Source organism: Delphinapterus leucas, chromosome 17, assembly GCF_059928025.1.
Source record: "Delphinapterus leucas isolate spDelLeu-1000000601 "Yukka" chromosome 17, BTC_Dleu_Yukka2, whole genome shotgun sequence".
Taxonomy (NCBI): domain Eukaryota; kingdom Metazoa; phylum Chordata; class Mammalia; order Artiodactyla; family Monodontidae; genus Delphinapterus; species Delphinapterus leucas.
In genome coordinates this window covers 36,153,377-36,180,479 of record NC_143145.1, presented here as the reverse complement: position 1 = coordinate 36,180,479, position 27,103 = coordinate 36,153,377, and the positions used below count along the sequence as shown (strand labels likewise).

Sequence of the window (27,103 nt, the reverse complement as noted above, 5' to 3'; positions counted from 1 at the left end):
AAAGTGTTTGTTGTGGATAAGTATGTTAAAAATGCAATTACGTAACAGACTCGGCGATCTTTGTGTTTTTCTCCCCCTCTGAGCACAACGTACACTTCAGTCCCGTACTCTTCCGACACTGTCAAACCGTCTTCTTAATGTGGGTATTAAAAGCCTTGTGGTGGTGCGGTTGCATTTGATTCCGGTTGGCTTGGGATCCCCGAGTTCAGCTCTCTTAGTCCTTCCGTTTGACCCACAATCCCTAGTGGTTGCAGGTGTTGCTTTTTTCCTGTTAACTTCTCTCCCTCAATTCCCCCCCACCCCCCGCCAAACCCCCCACTCCCCTTCCCAGGCCGGCCTCCGGGAAGAAGGGGAACGTAGCATGAAGTCTACTCGAAGCACTGACCCTCGGCTCCCACGGGCTGCCGCAGAGCTGCAAGCGTGCCGCCGCTGCTCTCAGGTAAACTTCGGAGTGAGTTACCTGCACTTGGAGAAGGGCCTTACCTGAGCGCGCCTCTGCCAATGGCAGCTCACCTGGGGGAGCCCCGCAGCCAATCACCGCGCAGCTCGTCCCTCGGGCTTGTACCCTTTAGTGAAAGAATTCAGCTCCTTGCGAGAAAGTTACCTGTGGCCGCCCAAGTCCGCCACTTTGTGCTCTGTGGCTGCCCACTGCCACGATCCGGGAGAACTCCGCGCCGCCCGGCCGCCTCCGAGCTCGGGCCCCATGTGAGGGGGCCCCCCCTTATCCCACCTTTCCGGCTAGGTGAGGGCGCGAGCGGGCGAGCGAGCGAGAGTGGTGAGGGGGGACGGAAAAGCAGAATTACCTGTAGCTCTTGTTCTGCCATCTCGGGCTCTCACACACCTTCACCTGCACAGACTTGAAAGTCCAGTTTCACCAGAGGCTGAGGCTCCAGGAAAAGGGGAGCGAGTTCATTGGATCAAACATGTCACAAGAGTCGGACAAGTAAGTGGATCACACGCGCCGGCTGCTGCTACTACCACTTTGGGCTGATGGCAACTGGTTTGTTATGTTTTTTGGTTTTTGGTTTTTTTTTTTTTTTAGGTTGCTATTGTTGGTTTTTTTTTTTTTTCTTCTTTCTTTTTTCTTTTTCTTTTTGGTGTATCCAGACTTTTCCAGATTATGTTTCTACCCTGGTTAAGGGGAGACACCCTGCAAGAATATGAATGTTTAATACCCCCTTTGGGCCTTGATACTAAAAGTAGGTTTTCCTCTTTCCTTCCTCCCTTACGAATGATCTCAGCCCCGGTCTCCCAGGACGAATCCTTGTATATTGGCAGAGGTTTTGGTAGAAGAGGGCGGGAGGCCTGTTATTCCCCCTCTCTTTTAGTTGCTCCCACCGCTTCAGGCTCCTAGGGCCATTTGGAAGTTCAGCTGAGTTCCTTCGATTTGCCCAAAGGGCCTGCTGGAAAAAGCGGGTCTTGGCGGCTTTTGTGCGAGCGCAACAAAGAGCCTTTATCCTGCAGCAGAAACGGCCATCTTCCCGCACTGGGCCGGATGGTGTGCGTGTGCGCGCCCGCGTGTGCGCCCCCGACGGGAGGCGAGGCGCCGAGCGGCCCGGGTCTCGGGGGCAGCGGGGGCCGCCCCCACCCCCGTGCCCCCGCCCCCTCCCGCCCGCCCCCGAATGGCTTGGCCACCTTACGCAGGTGCGGGAGGACTGGGCCTTTCGGGAACGAGGGGGATTGATTTGAGGCCCGAGTTTGCGCCACGGTAAGGCGCTAAGGGGCGCCTGCAACTTATCGAGTCAGCCCCGCCCGGACAGCCTCCGCGGCCCCGCGAGCTCGCCGCCCCCCGAGGCCCGGCCGGTCCAGGCGCCCCGCTCCGGAGGCCGCCACCTCGGGCGTGGCTAGCGGGACGGGGCGAGTGCGCCGGGGCCTCCCTAGGCGACTCTCGCCTGAAAAGGCGGGGAGCCCGGCTTCCCGCGCCTCCTAAGGCCAGCCGGGGGGCGCGTCCGCCCCGTCCGGGACGGGAACTCTAGACGCGCCGGGGCTCGGCAGCCTGAGCCGCGGGGCGCCGGGCCCGGGTCCCGTCTCGTCCAGGCGGCCTCCCAGCAGGCCTGGCCCCCGCCTCCCGGCCGGCTTTGTGCTGCCAGGGGGAGGTGGGGCGGAGGGCGGGAGCGAGCGGGAGCCGGAGGTGGGTCCCGCGGCCCTGCCCGGGATTCGGTGGCAACGCTGCCTTCCCCCTCCTGGCGGGCGCGTCCTATCGGGAGTGCGTGGAGGCCGACTTTCCGCTTTTCCTGGTCGCTTTACCCCGGCGGTGCGGCCACCCCAAGGAGACCTTCCACAGGGCGTTTCCGCGGGGGGAGGGCCGGAGGCCGCGGGCTGCCGGCGCCTCTCCTGGAGAAGTGGCCTGGGACCCGTACCAAATCGAGGGACCCTGAGGGGGGCAGCAGGAATGCCCTGTGGACCTGACCAGGGATGGAGGGGACCATCCTCAAAGTTAGGCCCCGGGTAGGGTTGGTGTAGCTAACGTCACAGGCTATCATACTTAAGAAAAACTACCAGATATTAGTACCACTTTACCCACTAATGAAAAATTAAGTGCGAGCTACACACCGGAGGGGAGGACCTAGTTACAGTGCAAACACGGGCCGAGGTCGGGAGCAGGGGTGGGACTGGGAAAGTGTGGGTTTGAGTGTACCCCCGCTCCCACCCCCAATTGTCTCCGTAACCTTTAAGAACTCACTCCTCGAGTTTGAAAACTTCAGTAGCCAAAAGCCGAGATGGCAGCACGGTGTTTTTGGTTTGTTTTGATCTTCGTGTCAAAAATGGTTGCAAATCTAGTGACTATTGGATAAGGCTTACTGTAATTCCTTATTTAACACGATTAACATTCGGTTGCACCACTTCGTTTTGTGATACAACGGGACTCAAATGAATTTAGGATGAAAACAGATTGGCTTTTAACCGATTGTACTTGGCACCAATGAAGATAAATTATTTAGTATTGAAAATAAGTTCTAATATAGTCGATATTGTGTTAACTTTGGTGACGGATTGTAACTAGATTTATTGTGCGAATCGTTTCGTGACCTATATAGACATCAAATCACTATGTTGTACACTTGAAAATAATATTTGAATGTGAATTATACTTCAATTAAAAATAAATTTAAAGAAAGAAAATAAGCAATAAAACTAGCAATCTAGTTCACTGCGATACATTACCTAATTTTTATGGGTAATAACTATCTAGAGTTATGTATACTTACATTTAATGAAAGTAACTTTTATCTAGTGATGGTTTCCAAGACTTCATTTCGTTTCCTGGGAAAAGTAATACTAACAATACCTCAAAGAGACTGTTGAACCCCATTTACGTCTCTTTGCCAAGACTATGGAGAAATGCTTGAAATTAATAAATGATTTTTGGATCATTTTTGCAGATTCTAGCCTAGTTCTTTCATGGCTGTCTGGCCGGGGTGGGCCCAGGTTTTATGAGCTTGAAGCTTATGCAATTGTGTTAGGTGGAGTAGGGGTGAGGGCTCTAAAAAAAAAAAAAAAACCCAGGTGAGCCTGTTTCTGGAGCTTCCTGCCAGAGCAAACGGGAGTCCTGGAGCTTGAACTTTATCAACTTTTCGGTAAATCCCTGTAGGAGGCTTGTCTGTATTTTCTGGAACTAACCTAAAGGAATACACAAAGGACTTTTTTTTCTATAAACCCATCAAAGTATAGGTAAGCTTTTGGATAGCATACGAAGATAATTCCAGTTAGCAAGTCTGGACTGAAGTAGCATCATCTTTTTTATAGTCGTGAAGTTTTCAGATTGACACGATCTGCTTTTTATGTTCTGCAATGTTGATGCTATCGCTATTTAAAACAAAGTATTTTTAGGACAGTTTGTCTTTGTACATATTTAGAATTTTTCTACTCCCCCTTTCTAACATTTTATGGAGATTTATGATCTTTGTCAACAAGCATGTGTATTCTAGCCGCCCAATGATAGATTTAGAAACTCTTATTGCCAAAATATTCAGAATATATATATATATATATATATATATATGATTTATTTGAAACAGGTGTTTTTCATTACCTATATGTGTTTTCTGATTACCTACCATTTGCAACACATTCAGATAGGTATCATAGGAGAGTAAAAAGACGTATAAAGTGGGCCATGTCCTCAAGGGACTTACACTCTAGTGGAAGATGAAACAGGAACAGATATTACATAAATCCCCCTTCTCCCTACCCACCCCGCTTTTGCCTTAGGACGATTACCTTTAGTCATTCTGTGTGTTTTGTCTTAAGGAGTCCAGCCATTATTCTAGAAAGGAAAATGTCCAAAGTTATAGATACCTCATGTGGGTAGCGTTTCAAGTAATGGGATGAAATATTTTAATCTTTCTACTCTTTAGTTTTATAAGTGGATATGTTTCCATTTAGCTATATAATTTTTTTTTCTTTTTGTTTTTTTTTTTGGCCATGCCACGCCGACCAGGGGTTGAACCCGGGCCACGGCAGTGAAAGCATGGAATCCTAACCATTGGACCACCAGGGAGTTCCCTATATTATCTTTTAATATCACCAATACTGAGTTAATCATATCTTCCTCAAAGCAATAAAAATACCCACTCATTTATTCAACAAATATATCTTGAGTGCCACTATAAACTGAGCGTTGATCCTGGCAATGAGATTCATTAGCAGATAGGACAAACTGCCGGCCATTGTGGTGCTACCATTGTAGTTCCAGGAAACAGTGAATCAATAAAGAAGGAAATACCTAACAAGTTAGATGATGATAAATGCTACAAAGGGAAGCAAAGCAGGCTAAAGGGATTGAGAATAACGGGGAATTATTTTATATAAGGTGCTCAGGGATGGCCTCTCTGATGAGATGACCTTTGAGCAGAAACCTGAAGTGAGATCAAGCACTGAAGATACTAGGGATACGAGTGTTACAGGCAGATGGATGAGCAAGTGCAAAGACCCTGAGGTGGGAGAGTACTTAGCATATTCTAGGATCAGAAAGGAGCCCAGTGTGGGTGAATCAGAGACTTAGAGAGACAGTGGTCCCATTAAGTAAACTAAGATAATCAGTTCTCTATTTAATAGTCCAGACACTTGTACACTCAAAACCAGACAACACTATACTTATAAATACAGTAAATACAGAATCGGCTAATAGTGCCAGTCTTGTATCTTTCCCCAGGTATCACCAGCTTAATGGCTAAAGTCCAGTGTTCTCTTCCCTACAATGGATTAAATCTTGCACGCTTCTTAATTTAGAGGTGAAAAAAATGCACACATACTGGATGACCCCTGGGAATTAGAACTGAAGAAGAGGGACCAACATGGTGTTTGCTCTGACACTCATTCCTGTCTAAACCTCTTAATTTAACCTGCCACCCTTCCTGGCTATCTCAACCCTAAATTAGCCTCGAGTTCACCCTTTCTTTCTCTCACCCGCATTCAATTTCTGCAAACTTGTATCCATCAGAAAACAGACTGGGCCACTGTGTTTGGAAGTGAGACACTGCAAACAGTGTGCTTTGGTTAGTTTTGCATCTTCGGTGAAATAAACTAATATACAGGTAAAGTTAACTTACCTGAAAAATAAGAAAATGCTAGACAACAATATAGAAGTCTGGATTGATTAAAAAAAAAAGGTTGAAGATAATTATGTATGTGCTTAGTAATAGGAATGTCCATAGGCATTCTTTAAATCACTGCAACACAAACTCATCTGATTACAAAAATATATCACCTGAGGCACTTGGTAAAGCTACACTCCCTGTGCCCCACCCCAGAGTTATGGAATCAGATTCTTCAGAGAGGGGCCAGGGCATCTGCATTGGGTTATTTAGCAAAATAATGCTTTAAGTGAGTACTTTACATAATAAATTCAATTTATACATCCCTTCTCAGGTGTATATCCAGCATATAAGTGAAATGAAACCTGTAGGCTTTATGTTCATTATGCTACTTTTGGATGAGCAGCTTCTGATATCTTAACTAGGGTTTAAGAGTTCTTAGGCCTTCTCTCAATGTTGTTTACTTTTATTGTGTTGCTGAACTGTCCCTTCTGGAAGAATGGGATCCTTTTGACAAGTCATATTTCCAGAGCTGCTAAACACCTGATTTGGAGTGATGTCACCCATGTGGCCTTCTGCCAGGCCCAGAGTTAAAAGGTCAAACTCAGATTTTAGGCTGGATCCCACTCACTAGGGAGCTGGGTTGGAGTTAGAAGGCCACCCTTGTCCTGCCATAGTTTTACATTAGAAGATAAAACTAGTGTTCATTTTTCTGGGCACAGTTATTTCACTGAATTTAGATTCTATTTTGTAGCACAAAGTCAAAGATAACGAGTTCAATCTGATGCTGGTCCTTAGTGAAATATTTAATGGGATGATGGTTGCAGTTTCATCTCTAGGGCTAATGGTAGCTTTAAGTATTACCCTAATAAGATGGTACTAGGCTTTCTGTTGATCTGTAATTAGGTCCTGTTTTAAACCAACCGCAGAGACTAGGCCACCCAAATGGACCCAGTGCCATCTGATTTAAGGAGGATTAAAAGTAAGTGCTGGAGCAGTGATGAAGAGCTGTATCTAGCAATTTCTACTATACTCTGCAAAGTCAAACAGAGAATTTATACATATAGTCAAGTAAGTCAAACATACATAACATTTATACAACACCACCACCCAAGAACCCCAAGAAGTATTTGTTTGAAATCTATAGATAATTTAAACAAGATTATTATTTTGATGTTTGGTTATTGAATCTAGTTTTCTTTTAAAGACTTAGGTAACTCAAGCAAATGCTTTGGTTCCTCTCTGTGACTTTGATACAACCAGGCATACGTTTCAGGTTAAAAAATAAACAATTTGGTTAAATTGTATTTTTCCTCTTATTTTGTCCTCAGTCTGAAGCAACATTTTTTTCCCCTCTTTCCCTCCCTCCCTTCCCCCCTCCCTTCTTTTCCTCCGTGGTCTGTCTCCTGATGCCACTTTGCTGATTTTTTTCCCTCCCATATTACTTGGTAGGAATTGACACATGCACTTCTTCCATGCAGTGATATAAATATGAATCTGATTTCAGGTGTTCTTTTAGCCAGTGAACTTTGCTGTGTTCTCTTAGCATTTATAGCAACAGCAACCCATTCTTGTCACCTGAGCCAAGAGTTAAGATGATGGCAGCAAGTGATGGCACCTTATCTAATTCAAGTCAACTGAGCTTAACCTTGGAAAGTGTTTACTTTTAAGTTCTTCTTAGTATAAGGCAAGCCTTGTCCTAAATTAGAGTCCTCACTCATGATCCCTGATACTCACTTCGGGGTGCAGGCACTCTCTTCCTTTTCAAAAGGTATTCAAGGATTCCTGCTCAATTATAAAAAGTGAGGTCTAGGCTGAAACAGGGTAGTGATTGGTTTGGCAAACTTGTCCAGGAAAAATTCCTTAGCGAGCCGCAACAGGCTGAATAGGAATTTCTGCTTTGGCCCAGGAGGATGGGTGGGTTGCTTAGTAACAGCAACATATACCTGGAAGTCCCTCAGACAGCTTCACAGGTCTTCAAACGGAAGCCTCCAAAATTCAGATTCACTCTACCCTCCACCTGCCCTGCATATTTCCATCCATTAGAGAAGTCCTGGCTCCTTGCTTCCATTTTATTTATCCATCTATCCATCCATCCATCCATCCATCCATCCATCCATCTATCCATCCATCCTCCATCACCAGAAAATTACATTTTATGCTGTAAGTCTTTTAATGGTCTGTGGTAGAAAGGACTGGGCTATAATGGGGTAAGTGGGGTAGAAGCAAGGAAGTACTTCTTTAGGGATCTACCCCCAACTTCCACCCCCATTTATACTGGGAAGGGAATTAGGTGTTTTAGCTTGATGTGTTCTGGTGAGTAGCAGGATTAAAGCAATATTATTTTTAAAAACAGCACATTTTGATTTGCTATATAAAATGCCCACCAAGCACACATTTTTAGAGCTCTGTGGAAAGTACTTAAAAAGCTGATACATTTCAGGGGATTTCGATGTACATTTTGAGAATCTGTCCGGGTTATGGAGATTGACCGAGCATTTGAATGGGCCTTCAGTGGAAAGCAGTCGCTGCCTGTGGCGATGAACAGCCTTATTTTACTTTGTAATGAACAGGGCAATGAACTTTGTGGGGAGCATTTTTAAAGTGATCTGACTTCACATTCACTCCCAAGGAAATGCTTCCTTTACAAGTGTGAATGCAGACAACCCCCCAGAGCAGAAAGGGAAGCAAGATGCGCCTGTTGCTTCTTCTTATTTTGGCGCCAGCCTTTCGTCCAAATGCTGAATGTGCACGTATAACAAACACCCCAGGGCCAGAGTCTCTTTTCCAAGGCTTCTGAATTTAGATCGGGGTTTCAGAAAACGGGGAAAGGTTGAAGTGAAGGGGACAAGAATGGAGAAAAGAGAGGAAGAAAAAAGGAGGAGGGAGAAACTATGCTTTAGCCACCTTTGAGTTGCCAGCCTTTTCTCAGTAGCATGAGATTTGCCATGCTCCGGCTGCAGAGCTGGGCTCTAAGAGAGGATGACGTGTGCTGTTTATCCTCCTGGCGGATTGATTCTGATTTTAACTTGATGCCTTGAATCCTAGATCTAGGACGAGCCTTACAGATCATACAGAGTCTGGGAGTAACCAAGAGTAGGATTTGGAGCTAAAAGTTTGATTTGAGGAAAAAAGTGCCTTACATTCTTTCTTGTGTGTTGCATACTGGCGTTGTATGAATTGAAAATCTGAGGTTTTGATTAATAAAAAAATATACTCCGTTTTTTTGGTAGGGAGATTGAGAACAGGGGAGGCATTGCCTATTTGCTTCTTAAGATATGAACGTGAGTATATGAAACACGTGGTTAAGGTTCCGACAGCATTTCTGTGAGTTAAGATGGCCTTTCCTTCCCACACTCACCCCAAATCATTGGTTTTAGTTCTCAGTTCAGTGAGCCTCAGAAAATAACTGCTTTCTGTACTTCTTGGATCTAACTTTTCAAAGCAGCAAGGAACAAAGGTAGCTTTTGCCTCTTCCCTGTATTGCCAATAAGATAATTAACATAAGATCAGAGGGTTTGTCTTTCATTATTTTTCACCTGTAAAATGAAGTTGAACTAAATGATCTCTGAGGATAATCACCTGCTCCAACATTCTGTGAGTCTCATTTTCTCCCTTCCAGTGGAGTCTGGGCTGGTGGCGGCTCACAGAATGATGATGTTAACAAGATAGGAGACTACAGGGCACAGTGGGACCTGCTTCTGCTCCCAGGCCCCCCTCAAATCATTTTATTTTAGCAAAATAAAAGGTGGTTTAAGATGACAAAGAAACAGACTTCTGGCCGGCGAGAGGAATTCAGAGGGCCACACGGAATTCAGCATCTAAGCGGTAAGATCAATGGTTTACTTAGTGGACCCCCTCACTGCCTCACTGGGCTGGTAGATAAAGGTACAAGAAAATCAGATAAAAAGGGCTGGCAGGTACTCTGAGAACCCCCTTCCAGAACAGCACCCAGGAAGTGGTTTACTTTGCGCAGGCTCGTGGAGTGAAGGAGAGGCAGTATTGGAATGGACGGAACATTGAATAAAATTTAGTAAAATGAAAACAGCAACAAATGGGCCTTCTCCTCTTGCCTCTTGCTGCCCTTTCCTCCCCCTTTTCCTCCTCCCTTCATCCTTCCCCTCCCATGCCCCACTTCCAGATTCCTCCTCCTCTTAATAAAACATTATTCAGGGACACCTACTGTCAACCAGTATTGCCAAGCCAATGGTTTAATAAGTGTTCAGAAAAGGTATTAAATAGTATAAGAATAAGAATAGCACCTGCAGTTTCACTTCGATTGTAAGACAATATACACAGGGAACCCTGCTCAATGTTATGTGGCAGCCTGGATGGGAAGGGAGTTTGGGGGAGAATGGATACACGTATATGTATGGCTGAGTCGCTTTGCTGTGCACCTGAAACTCTCACAACATTGTTAATCGGCTATACTCCAATATAACATAAAAAGTTAAAAAAAAAGACAATACATGATTTCACTCCAGGGCACACAAATGACTCTTCATGTAGGTCAGGAATAAAATCTCCTTCTCTGGTATCCTATTGTGTTATAAGATTTAGAAGTCTCTGAAGTCCATTTTCTCTGAAGCCAGTGTTGGTACCAGGAAAAAATGGATTGAAGCCCCTGGAAGTTCTCAAGTGGAGGATTTTGATAGGTTAGAAGAGCCTTTAAGTACATTTATGCTTCCTGTGCAGACCACGGTTTTTAGCTGCTTCGGAATCGTGGTGGCTACTTTTAAAACTATGTCTATCTTACATAGTTTTGAAAACATTTTAAAAAAGGACAAACGTCTCAATAGAAATATGGTCCACAAACATGAGTAGACAGTTCACAAAAGCTACAAGTGATTAATAGACATATAAAATAATATTCAGTTTATTAATAATCCAAGAAATACAGATTACAGAAGAGGGAAGCTCAAGGTTTCCCTGTCAAATTGGCCAAGATTAACAAAACTGGGTTTGGGTAAAATACATTTCTAGGAGGATTATACATTCTTACAAACTTTCTGGAAGACAGTTTAGCAAAACTGGTTGAAATGGGCCTACCTTCTGACACCTGAATTCCAGTTTTAGGGCTTTATCTTAAGGAAGTAATCAAGGATATTAATTGTAGGAATATTTTTTAAAGTGAAAAATCAGGAAAGCTCTAAGTGCCCAGATACAGAGGACTGGTTTAGTAAATCACAGTTCAGGGGTAAGCATTATAAATCAGATTATGGAAAAATATTTAATGACAGGAAAAATGTTCATGGTGTATTATGTTAGAAGGTTTTCAGGCATAGAAAATGAATAATAAACTATGATAATAAAACCACAGTAGGTTAACAGTGGTTTGCTCTCTGCATGGAGAAATTATAGATGCTTTTGTCTCTTATTTGTTCTTCTCTGTATTCTAGTTTGCTGAAGTGAGCTTGTACTGTTCTTGTAATTAGAAAAATTTTAAGGTTATTTAAAAAAAAATAGTCATTTGGCCATGGAGATATTTAAAAATAACACACACACAGCTGAAATAAAATGGGAAAGCCTGCTTGCTTGCTTGTTCCTGGTAGAATTCAGCTGTTCCCTCCCTGCTGATAGAGGCATGTCACTCAGCTCTTCACTGCTGGTATGCCACGTGTGTCTTCTGCACTATGCCTCACTCACCTGTACACTTTTGGGTTAGTGTCTCAACAACCCTGTCTCTTTGGATTTGACCAATTATCAAGTGCACCTATTTTTCAAAATAGTACACCCAGGTGTGGGAGTTTCCAGCCTTTGTATAACTTGCAGCTGGGGGCGTGGGGGGAGGGGGCGGGGGGAGCGGTGGTGGTGACTAAGCAGAAGAGAAACCTTTTCATCCACTCAGTAGGCTGCATGCGCCTGCGCAGTTTACCTTGGAGAAAATTCTCTGGAGGCGGGGCTGCCTTCCATGCCATCTCTGACCTAACCTGAGTGGGTGCTCTTGGGAACGACTCGGTGGTAGGTCCAGTTGTATTTAATCTTTTTTCAGGAATAGGGAGAACGCGGAATATGACTTCCTTTAAAAACAAAAAGTAGTTGTAGGCACGGTTGAGTTTTTATTATTTTTTTAAACAACAATTTATTTTTTCCGTAACATAGACTTGCTTTTCCCTGGAGGGCCAAGCGTGTGAGTCATGTACTTGCTTCTACAAGCTGGTACATAGATCATGCCAGACGCGAGATGGAGTCTGTTAGTTAAGCTGTGTGAGATTGCATCACTGAATTTCCTGCAGGCGTCTTTAATGGAAGCTTTGTCGCAAATGTGAAGTTATTTACTTATCAACCTATCCAAGGAGCATCCACCAGGGAACAGAAAGTACACGATGTGAACTTGGAGGGAGAACGTGGCCTCACAGAATCACTTAAGTTGCCAAAAATATGTCAGGGAAAAAACGGGGGAGGGGCGAGGTTTAAACAAAAAGGAAATGAACTTTGCTAATGTGAGCAAAACCAAAGCAACGTTAGGTTGTGGGAATCAACACAGAGTTTGTGATTATACTTTTTGGTTGTGGATTCAAAAGTGAAATTTGCAATTGTCCCCTTCTCTCCCATGCCTACCTGGCTTCCCCTCCCCCATACTTTCCTTCTCATTGTGCAGAAATTCATCAGATCTCAAATACTGTACCTTACATTTTCAAAAATCGTTATCGATTTTGGTCGTTCAAAGTCTAAATAAAGGTGCATATCCTTGTAGGGCTTGCGAGAAGGAGATTAGGAAGGGCTACAGTTTGTCTTTTTATCCTGTGTTTATCCAATTTCAGTAAATAGCCTGAAAGGTGTGGTTTGTATTCAGCCACGCAGGACCACAAATTTGCTTTTTGAATTTGCCCACAAATCTTGGGACACAGTTCATTTATCACTCCTAGTATCCTGAAGTTGAATCGGCTGGCGGTTGTACCTGTTTCTCTTCTCTTTTCCTCATTTAAAAGACGCACATCCTTTTTTTGGGTTCCCGATCCTAATTTACAATAAAATACCTATGTGGTCAATACCCAGGGCACATTTAATTACAAGTTGGGAGTTTTTCTCTTGCAACATAACCTACGGTTGTCCAGGTGAACCAAATTGAACACGATATTCAGAGATTTTGTTGTTGTTGTGCCAGATATTCCTGGAATATGGGAGAAATTGAAAATGTTTTTATGAATCTGAGATTTTATTGTATTTACTGTTTGATGGATTATTTTATAAATCACAGTTTTGAAGCATTTCTGAATGACCTACCTCACTGTTTTCAATGCTATGGTGGAGGCCGACTGCTGTTGCAGCTATTTTATGGTGCAGTTTTGCACTTGCGGTGTGTTTTCTTTTTTAAGCACCATTTCTTGGGGAGGCCTTTTTTTCTGATTATGCAGATACTATAAGGCCATGAGAAAAAACTGGAAACTAGAGAAAGGTATATAGAAGAGAAGTCACTCACAATTCCAGGGCCCTGACACTTCATATATTTTCTTACAGTTATGAATGTGGTTATAAAAGTGTACAAATTATAATCTCACGTTTTTACATCATTCATGCCATTCTGCATTTTCTACTTAATGCTTTATTGTTGGCATTTTACTAGCCTCTTAAGTATACTTCTACATAGCATTTGAAGATGAAATCTACCACCTCCTATTTTTTATGTTTAGGTTGTTTTGCTTTTTCATTATTATAAATCATGCTTATATATAAATCTTTGTATCTCTGCTTATTACTTTAGAATAAGTTTTTGGAAGTATAAGAACAAAAGATAAATATTTGTAGGTTCTTGATTCATACTTTGAAAATGACTTCTAGATAGGTTGTAAAAATTTCTGTTTTCTCCCAACAGTGTTTGAGAGTGTCTTTCTCACATCTTGTCACCAGTCTATGAGATTTATAATTTTTTGGTCAATTTGAACAGCAAAAAAAGTGTATTTTTGTTTTAAATTGCAGTCTGATAATTAATGAGGTTAAACATTTTCTCAGATGTTTATTCGTCATTTAAGTTTCTTTTTTACCAAAGATCTTGTTTTTGCCTTGGCTACTACATACAGTTATTTTGTTGTGTCCTGGACGAGGGGACCTTGGGGTTGAGATCGAGCTAAGCTTCCCTCTGGCCTCTGCCCGGGGAAAAGGGCACCTTACAACATCTGTACAAATGTACCATATGGGTTAGAAGTAGTCTGCTCTTAATTTTCACTCTTTTTTTTTTTTTGAATTGGGATGCTGATATTTTTATTTTTGATTTGTGAGCGCTTTTTACACACCTAAAATTATTAACTGTCTCGTCAAAATTCTGGCTATAATTTCCTCAAGTTCTTGGTTACCATTTAGTTTCATGATTTAAAAAATATTCAGAGCTTTAGATATTTTTTAAAAATATTTTTAAAATATAAATTTATTTATTTATTTTTGGCTGCACTGGGTCTTGTTGCTGTGCATGGGCTTTCTCGAGTTGTGGCGTGCGGGGGCTACTCTTCCTTGCGGTGCGTGGGCTTCTCATTGCGGTGGCTTCTCTTGTTGCGGAGCACGGGCTCTAGGCGCGTGGGCTTCAGTAGTTGTGGCACACGTGCTTAGTTGTTCCGCGGCACGTGGGCTCTTCCCAGGCCAGGGCTCGAACCCGTGTCCCCTGGATTGGCAGGCGGATTCTTAACCACTACACCACCAGGGAAGTCCCAGAGCTTTAGATTTTTTGATGTCAAGTATATTGTTCTTATGCGTGAGAGTACTTTCATTACTTTCAAATGTGGAAAGTTTGAGATCAACCTTTGTGGACTTAACTCATTAAAATTTTTTCCTTTATTTTAGCCTTATTTTTAAGGTTATTTAAAAGGCCCTTTAAAGATGATTAATTCATACTTAATTGTAAAAACATTAGAGAATACAGCTACTTTCAAAACTACCACTCAAAGTTATTAACAGTAACACTGCTAACACTCTGACATCTATATTTTTACTTTTTTCTATGCCTGTACATACAAATACACTATGTATACAGAGATGAGATAGTAATTTATATACTGTTTAGTAACTTATTTTTTAAGTTAATATTGATCATAGCTTTTCATGGTGGTAAATATTTTTAATAGCCCATGGTTTTACATTGAATTGAAATGTCCAGATTAATTTAACCAGTTCCCTATTGTACATTAAAATTTTTCATGTTTTTTACTATTAAAGTCAATATTTGCATGACTTACAGCTAAATCTTTACACACTTCTTAGTTTTGTCCTTGATATACATTCCAATGAATAGACATCCCTGATCAAAAGCCATCCTCTTTTTAAAGATATTTGGTTCATATTTCCAAATTGCCATCCAAAAATCCTCTCCTCATTAACACTCCCATCAACACTGTATCTGAGGGAGGATTTCACCTTCCTTCCTCAGCAATGCATATTATCCTTTTTTAAAATTTTATTTTTACTTTTTTAATTTATATTTTATTCTATTTCATTTTAATTTTTTATTGGGGTATAGTTGTTTTACAGTGTTGTGTTAGTTTCTACTGTACAGCAAAGTGAATCAGCCATATGTATACATATATCCCCTCTTTTTTGGGTTTCCTTCCCAATTAGGTCTTCACAGAGCACTAAGTAGAGTTCCCTGTGCTATACAGCAGGTTCTCATTAGTCATCTGTTTTATACATATTAGTGTATATATGTCAATCCCCATCTCCCAATTCATCCCACCCCACCTTCCCCCTCTTGGTGTCCATACATTTGTTCTCTACTTCTGTGTCTCTATTTTTGCCTTGCAAACAGGTTCATCTGTACCATTTTTCTAGATTCCACATATATGTGTTAATATATGATGTTTGTTTTTCTCTTTCTGACTTACTTCACTTTGTATGACAGTCTCTAGGTCCATCCACGTCTCTACAAATGACCCAATCTTGTGCCTTTTTATGGATGAGTAATGTTCCAACAATGTATCTGAGAGAGGATTTAACCTTCCTTCTCCAGCAATTCATATTATCCTCTTTTTTCTTAATTTATTTTTCTAAATTGAAGTATAGTTGATTTACAATGTTGTGTTAGTTTCAGGTGTGCAGCAAAGTGATTCAGTTTTATATATATTCATATATATATATACACTTTTTTTCAGATTCTTTTCCCTTATAGGTTATTACAAAATATTGAGTATAGTTTCCTGGGCTATACAGTAGGTCCTTGTTCATTACCTATTTTATATATAGTAGTGTGTTTATGTTCTTTTTAGTCTTTGCCAATTTGATAGGGTGAAATGGTAACTTGTTTTGAATTGCATTTCTTTCCATTTACTCAAATTGTATTTTCTCAGGAGAACTTTGGTTTGTTTTCTTAATGTATGTATGTAGTATTTTGATATTTTAAAGCTCTTCTTAGGGTTTTATAGAGAGTTCAGCATTAGTAAAATGAGTTTATCAGCAGAAGGCCCAGCCGTGGTCTCTTCTCTTGGTACAAGTCATTGTGTCTGAGAACTGTCTCTAATTCACAGCTCCCATCCCTTGCCAATGAAAGCAGTGACCCAGGCCTTCACTCAGGCTCCTTAATCAAAGGCCATAAGTTCAGGGAACTTAGTCAAGGGTTAGGGAGCCCATGTCTCCAAGCTGACTAGTGATGACTAAGCTCAGGATGAATACGTTCAAACAACAAATGGGTGGTCACCGTACATACAAATCTCTTCCACTTCATGATTTATTGAGTGCCTACAGGCCAGGTACAGAGCCGGGCACCATGCCAAGCACAGAGACCACAAAGATTAGACAGACTACTAGTTTAAGGTCTGAGGACCTTAAACAATATAATTAGAAAAAAACGCAATTTATTTTAAAAATGCACATTTACCTTTCATTCTTGAGGTAATTAGTTGTGGGAAAAGTGGAGGCAGGCAGGTTCAAAATCCTGTGAGTCTTCCAATTTTCTGCTTTATTTTGACTTGAAAAGATCTTCCACTATTTCTCATTTCTCAGGTTTGATTAGGCTTGCATCCATTCCCCTTTTTTTTTTTTTTTTACTCTATTATTAGTGGTTAAGAAACAGTTTGGTTGTTTATCTAAACAGTACGGCTATTTAAAGTGGAGTCACTTTTCAGAGGTAAATCTCCAGGGCTCTGTAATTAAACTTTTTATTCAAAACTTTTCTAGAGCTACGGGTGAAAACTTCTGTTTATGTTCTCTGTCGTATGTATGTTGCTTGTAGCGTTAAAGGTAACGTCTGTGGGAACTGGGAATTCGTGGAAGTAATTTGGTACTTTTCTAAACTGAAGTATAACGTTAAAACATCTAGGACAATTAGAAATTTATTTTAAAATCGTTGGTGACATTAGAGCCAGCTGTACTAACCAGGAACTCATTATCTGGTCTGTGAACTATCCAGGCTGTTTTCTTCTATCTTCCTCTTATAGTTAACCTTTTAGATATACGATTCTTTTTTCTGTACATATCTAATAGAGAGGGCGTGAAAAGGAAAATTCAGCTTAATTAGTTTGGCTACTGATTGAAAGAAAAAAAAAATCTAATTCCAGTAGAAGGTTGAACTCATTATTTTAAATACATTCTTTGATTATCTAGGATTTCATGTGATACGTGTTACACCTTCTAGTTTTTCAAATGTTCTTGAAGCTGTAAAACTAAGGATTGTTTGATTAGGAATTCTAGCATTTGCAAGCTATAAATAATGGCCTTCCCCCATGAAACCACTATGCCGATGAAGGGAAGTTTTTAAGTAATTGGTCACATTGCGTATTTTTCTCTTTTTTCCAACCTAACTTTATAACATAAATATTTGGCCATGATTTTATGATTTTTTTCTAAATATTTTAATAGCTGCAGAGCATTATGTGCTGTGGACTTACTGTCATCGACTTACACATAGGTTACATGTAGTTTGTTGCCATGGTTTTCACTATTATAAAATCATACTTTTATAAAATCTTCAGACATAAAATCTTTCAAGATTTTAGAGTATTTCCTAGAATGAGTTTCTACAAGTGGAATTTACTGGATTCAAATGAACAAATATTAAAAAAATTATTTCATTACACAAAAACTGTAAATAAATTTAGGGAGAAAAAAATAAATGCCCCTTTTATATTTCTTTATCTCCTACCATTTTCAACAGAATTTTGACAATTTGTTGGATAGCCTTATAGATGTGTTTCTAGGCATTATATCCCATATGAATGTGTATGTGTTTGAGAATCTACAACATTTTCACAAGTAGATTATTTTATATATTGTTTTATGATTTTGACTGTTCTATGTCAATGATGCCAAATCACCTTTTTGGTTGCACAGTGTTCTGCAGTACGAACATACGAGTGACTAAAGGATAAATTCATAGAAGTGGAACTTCTGGGGCAAAGGTTTTGCATATTGAAATCTTAGATAGATTGTTCTCCAAAAATGCTACTTTAATTTATACACCAATCAATAACGTTAGAATATGCTCATTTCTGCCTACCCTCAATCAATGGATCTTATCAGTCTTCAAAGTTTTTGCTAACACAAAAAATTAGTCTCATAATTTACATTTCTTGAATTCTTTTCACATATTTAAAAGCCATTATATTTTTCCCCACTGTGGACTGTTAACGTTCTTTGCCTATTTTTCTATTTTGTTGTTGACCTTTTAGAAAACAAGGTTTTATTGAGGTATGATTGACACACAAAGAATTGCATGTATTTAATAATGTGTCCAATCAAAGAGTTTGTACATGTGCAAACACCTGTGATACCATCACCACAATCAATATAATAGACATATCCAGCACATCTCAGAGTTTCCTTGTGTCCCTTTGTGTGTGTGTGTGTGTGTGTGTGTATGCGTTAAGAACATAACATGAGATTAAACCCATGTATAACAACTCCCCATTTTGCTCTCCCTGCAGTTGCTGGCAACCACTATTATATTCTTTCTTGTATGAATGAGTTTGGCTACTTCAGATACCTCACAGAAGTGGAGTCATGCAGTATTTGTCTTTCTGAGTCTGGCTTTTTTCACTTAGCATAATGTCCTCCAGGTTCATCCATGTTGTCGAAAATAGCAGGATTTCCTTCTTTTTTTAAGGCCGAATAATATTCCACATTTTGTATATACCATGTTTCCTTTCTCTGTTCACCTGTCAATAGACGCTGGGGCTGTTTCATATCTTGGCTGTTGTGAATAGTGCTGCAGTGGACATGGGAGTGCAGATATCTCTCCAGGATCCTGATTTCAATTCTTTTGGATATATACCAAGAAGTGGAGTTGCTGGATCATGTGGTGTTCTTGGTCTTTCCTTGATGAATTTTAAGAGTTGTGTTTGTACTGAGAGATTAGCCTGTTGTCTACCAGTTTGTTGTCATTTGACTATGTTGTGTTTTTGCTCTGCAGAGGTTTTTAAAATTTAGGTAGCCAAATTCATCTGTTTTCTTAAATGGCTTCTAGATATTATGCCTTGCTTAGGAAGGCTTTCTCTGTTCTAAAGTTACAAACAACCCCTATCCCAATACTGACTTCTCCTCAGTTTTATTCTATCATTCTATGACTTATCATTTCACATTTCCATTGAAAACTTTGATCCACCTAGAATTTATTTGATGAAGAAATGAGGTAGGATCCTTACTTAATTGTTTTTCTAGATAGCTCCCCTGTTTTGCCCATAGTGTTTATTGAATAATACTGTTCATACTATAGTAATATTTCCCCCACTTGTTAAAAATTCAGCCTTTATCATGTATTAAATATCTGTGTGTATTTGGGGCTATTTCTTAGGTCTTTATTCCATTACAATAATCTACCTATTTATGCTTCAGAAGCAGCTAACTACCTATTTATTTATCCTTACAAAATTTTTTTTTTTTTTTTGCGGTACGCAGGCCTCTCACTGTTGTGGCCTCTCCCATTGCGGAGCACAGGCTCCGGACCCGCAGGCCCAGCAGCCATGGCTCACGGGCCCAGCCGCTCCGCGGCATGTGGGATCTTCCCGGACCGGGGCACAAAGCCGTGTCCCCTGCATCGGCAGGCGGACTCTCAACCACTGTGCCACCAAGGGAAGCCCCAAAATGTTTTAATAATATCTGAAAGTGCTGTGCCATCTCATTACTCTTCTTTTAAAGAAACTTCCTGGTTATTTTTGCATTTTTTAAAATATAAACTCCAGAATCAGCTTCTGTAATTCTCAAGAAATCCTGATTTGAGGGTGGGGAGGAACGAGGGAATACATTAAATTTTATGGGTAACTTTGGTATAGAGTTGATATCATATTAATATTGTATCTTCCTATTTAAGAACAGAGTTCTATGTTTTGCTCTATTTATTTAAATCTTTGATGTTCCTCAGTATCATTAAAACATTTTCTTCATATAGATCTTGCACTTTTATTGTTAAGTTTGTTGAAAAATTTGTTTACTCAAAAGTATTATCTTTTTGGTACTATTTTAAGTGGGGTCTTTTCTTTTTTTATATGTTTTAGCTAGTTTTTTTATTAGAAAAGTTATTTTAAAATATTATTTTGTATTCAGCCACTTTACATTATTTCCTTTTTTTTTTTTTGGTAATAGTTGTTCAGCTGATTCTCTTGGGTATCAGTCATGGTGTCATATTGTGTGCAAATGCTGTTTATTCATCTCTACCAGTTTTTGCACCTTTTATTTCCTTCTCATCTCTAAGTGTATCAACCTATTACTGTAGAACAATGTTAGCTAATACTACTAGGTGTGAGAGTAGACGTCCTTGTCTAATGTCCTTAGGATTTCAGCATTAAATATGATCTGGTCTTTGAAAAGCTTTTGGTTATATGATCTTCTATCTGACCACCCAACTGAACTGCTCTGTTCTAATATCTATCTAGCCATTCATCTTCCCTTCCTCTCTCTCTCTTTTACTGAATCTCAAATTGTCCAGTAATTATGTTGTCTACAAATAATGATTATTTTTTTCCTCCTTTCTAGTATTTAGATTTCTTAGATTGTTCTCTTTTATTACATTGCTCAAGATGTCAAGTACAATGTTGAAAAGTCAGATGGCAGAGGACATTCTGTAAAGGAAGTGGTTTTAAAGTCTCACTTTTAAGAGTGATGGTACTTTAGGTTTCTTGGCTATCAAGCATGATTTTCATTTTGGATTTTTTTCTTTTTTATTCTCTTTTGTTTTAATCTCTGGGTTGCTTTTTTAAAAAAAATTTATTGGAGTATAGTTGATTTACAATGTCGGGTTAGTTTCAGGTGTATAGCAAAGTGAATCAGTTATACATATACATATTTCCACTATTTTTTTTCTTTTTGGATTTTTTCCCTATATAGGCCATTTTTTATTCTCTTAATGTAATGATATTCATAAATAAATTTACTAATTTTTTTCAGAGCAGTCTTGTATTCCTGGGATAAGCCTTGTGTGGTCATGTTGTAAAAACATATCAGTAGATTCCGTTCATCTTTACTATGTTGAGACTTCTATATCTATATTCATCCCAATCCCACTGATTACTGGCGAGGTGACTTTTTGTAAGTTAATCCTTTGTGTCATGGTTTCTCCTCTATAAAACAGGGATAATACTAAGAGATCTTGCCTCCTAGCATTGGGGTGAGGTATGTAACTTTTATAACAGTCTGTGGTACACAGTAGGCACCCAATAAATGTTAGATATCATTATTATCCTCATTGTAACTGACCCTGGTCTCTTGTTTCCTGGGGTTTGTGTGTGGGGGTGCATGTACGTGGATGAGTGCTATCTTTGTTGTGTTTTGATATCCATGTTATGCTAGCTGATTAGAATGAGTTAGGAAACTTTCCAGGTCTTATTACGCTCTGCAATAATTCAAACAATGTTGGAATAATCTATTCCTTAAAGGTTGCCTGGGCCCATTGAAGGTCCTTGACTAACCTTTCAGTTTCTTCTATGCTTCCTTTGTCTCTTCAGGCCTTCTATTCCAGGCCAAGTTTGGGCATTTATATTTTCCAGGAAATCATCAGTTTCAGATCTCCTTTTATCAATGGTTACGTCTTCTCACTCTTTCTTTGTCTGATTTTACCTCTCCTGCCATCACCTTCACTCCAGCCCCACCCTTACACACACACACACACACACACACACTCATGTACATATTCACACACTGAGGACAGCTCATCACTGCCTTTATGAATATTTCACTAGAAAAATTGGGCCACAGTGAACAGATTGGTGCAGTGATTCCTGAGCTTGTCTCAGTGTAGGTATTAAATCTACGTAAGACTGTGTGTTAGTTCCAAGCCTCCAAGAAGCTGTCACCAAGATGAGTTTAAACAAGCGAGGGTTCTGTTAGGGGAATGTCTGTGTGAGGGAGTGTGGGGAGGCGGCTGGGTGAGCAGCGCCAGGCCCTGAGGCCAGTCTGGCTTCTCGTGCAGGAGAGAGGAGGCGAGATTGGGTGGAAGCCTCTCACTTGCCCAGCCGTGTACGGGAGTTCCTCAGAGCCTTGGGGTCCTCTACTTTGTGCCACCAGAGGGGCTGTGCGCCTGCCTGAGCCTCCAGGCTGAGTTCAGTTATTGGCTCTAGGGGTGGTGTGGGAAGGCCTGGCTTCAGCGGCTGCTGGGCCCTTGTCAGTTCTCTGCCTGCTGCTGCTGGAGATCTGCAGGGCAAGCTTCCTGACAGTGAGAGCTTTCCACCAATGGCATGAATAGCTTTGTAGGATAGGGACTTCTTACGGGCAGACTTTAGGCAGAAGGATGTTGGGCGCAGGGAGGTGTTTACATCTGAGGGAGCAAGTCTCAACCTTCAGTACCATTTCCGCCCCCCTCCCCTCCTTCCCACCCCTTCCTTTCCTCTCTCTTCTCCTCTCCTTCTCCGTCCCCCCCACCTCTTCCTACCGTCTCCCCCTCCTCTTTCCTCTTGCCCTCTTCCTGCCTCTGTCTCTCCACACACACACTTACGTATGTGGTTGGGATGTGTGTCATCACTCTTCCTACTTCATGAGCTTTGTTTACAAATAAAAAATCTCTTTCTAATCCTGAAATTCAGCAGTCCAACACCCCACCCCCTCCCTCTCCCTTTCCTAGGGTCCTGTCTCTTCATTAAGTTCATGAATATAGTGACTTACTTAAGTCAAGGTTTTAGTCTTGGTTACAAGAAAAAGAATAGGAAATCATATTATTTTCACAGGAAAATGATCCTGTGAGATCAGGCCAGGGAGCCTTGATCTCTCCTGCACTTTCTACTTTTGTGGTCCTTTGGGGTTGCTGTTGAAAACCAAGGCATGTTTTTTGTTTTGTTTTGTTTTTTTAACATCTTTATTGGGGTATAATTGCTTTACAATGGTGTGTTAGTTTCTGCCCCATAACAAAGTGAATCAGTTATACATATACATATGTTCCCATATGTCTTCCCTCTTGCGTCTCCCTCCCTCCCACCCTCCCTATCCCACCCCTCCAGGCTGCCACAAAGCACCGAGCCAATATCCCTGTGCAAGGCATGTTGTTTGCTGGTCACTAAATATTCAGGTGACAGGCGAGGCAGTTTGTGTTCTCAGACACGACCTCTTTTCCCCCCATGCGTGCCCATCCTGCTAGAGGCTAGGGCACGAGGATTTCCATCATCTGGCAGGTAGGGCGCATAGGAAAACCTGGTGATTGCATCCAAGGCATCAGCCTGCACAACCTCCGTCCCTTGGGTGAGGCTCCCACTATGAACTCCTGGTATCACTTACCAGCTGACTGGCGTTGGGACCACTGCAGTCTACTAGAGACGGCTTAATACTATTGAACCTTAAAATGACGTTACTAGCTAATACAGGTATTATGCTTATTGTGCTATGGTACTACTCTAAGCGCTTTACATGTACGAACTCAGTTATTTCTCAGTCAGACCCCTGAGGGTTGATGAGAAAACGGGGCACAGATAGGTTAAGTGATCTGCCCAGGGTCCTATAGATGACAGGCAGCAGAGCTGGGGTTGGAACCCCTGTGGTCAGATGACGCCATCTGTATTTAGTCATCATGCTTCCTTGCCCGTTGAAAGGGAACAGATAGTGGTTCTCAGGACCTCCTTCTCAGGAGATTCCTTGCCTACTTGCTCTCGCCAGAAGCTTGGTAGTTTAGTGGGTGAAACTGGCAATCACGAGCTGCTTCTGGGCTGCAGATATGTTTCATAGGGCCCACGTAGCATTTGCTTAACACTTATTTTGTATTTTTATCAGAGAAATGTATTTAGTTTAAAATGTCAAATAATACTAAAAGGACTTGAGAAAAATAGTGGTTTCCTGAGAGCCGCTCTGCTCCCTGGTTTCTGGTCTCCAGAGGCAGCTATGCTCCACTCTTTGCTTTAGTACTTAGCCCCATACGTCTCAATAATAAATACTTCCATTTCTCCATCTATCCATTTAAGGTATTATCTATTGACTTCCAACCATGAAGATAAAGATTTTTTTTCTTTTGCTAACCAAAATAAAAATTAGTTATTAATTCTTGTGTCTCTGAAGCATGGAAAAAAAAAAGAGAGAGAGAAAAGAAAAGGAAAGAAAAAGAAAAAAGGAAACTACCCTTCTCATATTTCAGCCCCAGGTCCAGAGCAAGGGGCTAACCCTGCAGGCAGTGTAGGCCCAGGGGCCAAGTCAGTCCTGGGCAGGGCTCTGGACCAGCCCATGCTTTGGCTCTTAGGCCTGGCTGGCAGGTTGTCTGCCTCAGTTTGGGGAGCCCAGATCTTGGACTAGATGGGGGGGGTCAGGGTCAAAGGTCTGGGCCACTCAGTTCTGGTGCTCTGGCTAAGGCAGTCGGAGGTCAGGGTTCAGATGTGGGAGCCAGAGCCACTGGGTTCTGTGGTCCACCAGATAGGGCCACAGGCCAGAGTCTGAGTCACTGAATCCTAGGCTGGGATGCAGAGGGCGCTAGCCCTCCGGGTACTGGTGCTTATATCAGAGTCCAGCCCGCCGGGTCCGGGGCTCCTCAGCAGGGGCGGGCCAGCTGCCGGTGGCCGCAGTGGGGTGCCACTCTCAAGAGGAGCAGTGCTGTCCAAGCAAGGGATGTCCTGGGCTGTTCTAGGGGCTGAGGCTTCAGTGCTGAATTTGGGCTGAGGCTGAGGTCTAGGGGCGCCTGAAATTTGGGGGTGCCTTCTTGGGGCTCCCTGAGACTGGCTCTCCTTTGGTCCCGCCAGCCCCTCCTGACTCGCCAGGCTCCGCTTCCCGCTGGGACCCTCAGAACTGAGGAGAGCGGGCCAGGGATCCTCAGTGGGGGACCGGCGAAGCAGAGGAGCGGGCCGTCCAGGGAGCCCAGGAGGCGGCCACTGCAGCAGGCAAGGGGGGCGCCCCTCACCGCAGCCGCCCCAGGGAGGGCCACCGGGCCCCAACCGGGGCCTGGTGGGAGGGGTCGGTCGCCACCGCGGGCTGCGTTCTCAGGGTGGGGTGTGCCACGGGGCGGGGGTTATTGCTGAGCGAAGTGCAGCCGCCGCCCCCGAGGGGTCCGCGTTCCCGCCGCTGTGGCTGCGGGCACGGCAGCCCCTAGGCAGGCGGCGCGGCTGCGCCCAGGCCCAGGGCACAGTTCCCACCCGCCCGCACCGGGGGTGGCCACCCGCCGGCCCAGCTCGCGGGTCGCCCAGGAGACTCGGAAGCTGGTGGAGCAGGACCGTTGTGACTCGTCTGAGGCGTCGCCCCTCGCTGCCTCCAGTAGCTTCCGGAGAAAGGGTAAATGAATGGGAGGTGATGTTTTCGAGTCCTTGCCTATCTTAATGTATTTTTTTCTACCATCACGCTTGACTAATAGTTTGGTGAGATGCAGACTTCTAAGTTGGAATTAACTTTTCCTTAGAATTTGAAGGGCACTGTTTCAGTTGTTTCTAGATTCCGAAGAGGCTGCTCCTTTATATGTGACTTTTTTTCCTCTCTGGAAGCTTTTTTTTTTTTTTTTTTTTTGCGGTACACGGGCCTCTCACCGTTGTGGCCTCTCCCGTTGCGGAGCACAGGCTCCGAACGCGCAGGCTCAGCGGCCATGGCTCACGGGCCCAGCCGCTCCACCGCACGTGGGATCTTCCCGGGCCGGGGCACGACCCGGCGTCCCCTGCATTGGCAGGCGGACTCTCAACCACTGCGCCACCAGGGAAGCCCCCTCTCTGAAAGCTTTTAAGATCATTTTCGTATCCTTGGCTTTTTGAAATTTCGTAAGTTTTATGCGTTAGTCATTCTTTTCTCCTTTCACTTTTTTTGTACTTGGTATTCCATGGACTTTTTGATCTGGGCATTCAGGTACTTCTGTTTGGGGGAATTTTCTAATATTATTTCTGTAATAATTACTTCCCATTAAGTTCTCTCTTCTCTCATTTCAGAATTCATATTATTCTCATGTTGGGCCTCTTGGATCGATTTTATAATTTGCTCATAATTCCCTCCTGTTGTCCATCTTTGTCTTTTATGTATTCTGTTTTCTGGAGCTGTCCCTGCCTCTATCATCCAGCCCTTCTGTAGAATTTTTGTCGTTTCAGTCATCCTGTTTTTAATTTACAAGATTCTGGCTTTCTCTCTCTTTTAAACAGCCTCCTTTTTTTTTTTTTTTTTTTTTTAACTACGTAGATGCAGCAGCTTCTTTTTACCTCTCTGAGGATGTTACATATTTTTCTCTGTTCTCTGCATTGTCTCTGTCCCCTGAAGTTTCTTGTTTGTGTTTTCTAGCTTGCTTTTGTTTTAATCTTCCTGATCCTTGCCTCTCCATTGGGCTGTTCAATAGGTGAATGTAACAGCTGTGCAGTCGGTGACTGGAAGCTTCCTGTGTGTGAGGGGCGGGCAGGGCAGGCTTGTGGATTGCAGGCTCATTTCTCTAGGTGGTGATAGGCCAGTGACCCTTTTCTTTGTGTTACCCCCAAATGTCAGTATCTCTAGGACTTTTCTCTGGAGCTAGTGACTGTCTCCAGGGAAGCCTTTCTGGTTGTAGGTATGGGATGGGATTTTGGAAACTGGTGGGGAGAGGGGAGTCTCATAGTTGATTATGTTGTCCTTTCACTGAAACCCTCTCTTTTCAGTTAAAGCCTCTACCTTCTCCTTCTACTGTGCTTGATGCTCCCAAACCCTGGGCCTTTTGAGTTCAGTGTTACCAGGGAATTAGGCTTCCATCCATGCTAGGATGTTGGAGAGGTAGAAGCCTGGCGATTTGAGGTGGGAAAAGAGATCTGGGTGAGGGGGGTGTTTCTTCTTTTATGTACTTTTAATGAATCTTCTTCCAGCCACTCCCCACACTCCCACATTCTAAGGTCCCTAATGGCTTGCAATTGCTCAGCCCTTCATACTCTGCGTTTCTGTCTGCCCTCCTGCTTGGAGAGCCCTCTGCACGCATTTAAGCTTCCTCTCACTCCACTCTGCTGGCCCAGTTGCCACTCTTCTGATGTACAGTTCCCCCATTTAACTGATAAAGCTGAGACACTGTCATCTCCTCTCCCAAATCCTTTGGCCTCTTCTTCAACTATCGTTTTAATGGGGTTTCAGAAAAGGTGTTCATCCTGCCACATTTAACCAGTAGTCTCAGTACTATAACTGAATAGTGTTTGTGTTTTCTTTGTTTGGTGTTCTGCTTCAGGGACATTTATTATCTCTATATTTGTTCCTCTTTGTCTCTGGTTATCTATTATCTAATGCCTCTAATTTCTCTTTTTTTCTTCTGCATTCACTGTGATTATCAAGCC

At 42.3% G+C, this 27,103-nt stretch overlaps 1 protein-coding gene across 6 annotated transcripts in view; it reads left to right on the top strand.

The window, feature by feature from the left end:
- The first annotated feature begins 315 nt into the window (after positions 1 to 315).
- GRHL2 (grainyhead like transcription factor 2) overlaps positions 316 to 27,103 on the top strand; it is a 164,004-nt gene continuing 137,216 nt past the window's right edge. For 2 of the 6 annotated variants that reach the window (XM_089898845.1, XM_089898844.1), the window contains exons 1-2: positions 316 to 742; positions 856 to 943. In XM_089898845.1, the coding sequence (XP_089754971.1) occupies positions 502 to 742; positions 856 to 943 (329 nt within the window). In that variant the 5' untranslated portion in view covers positions 316 to 501. Of the gene's footprint in view, positions 1,001 to 27,103 lie in introns of all 6 variants that reach the window. The other 4 variants (XM_089898848.1, XM_089898847.1, XM_089898846.1 and 1 more) reach the window with 3 other exon arrangements.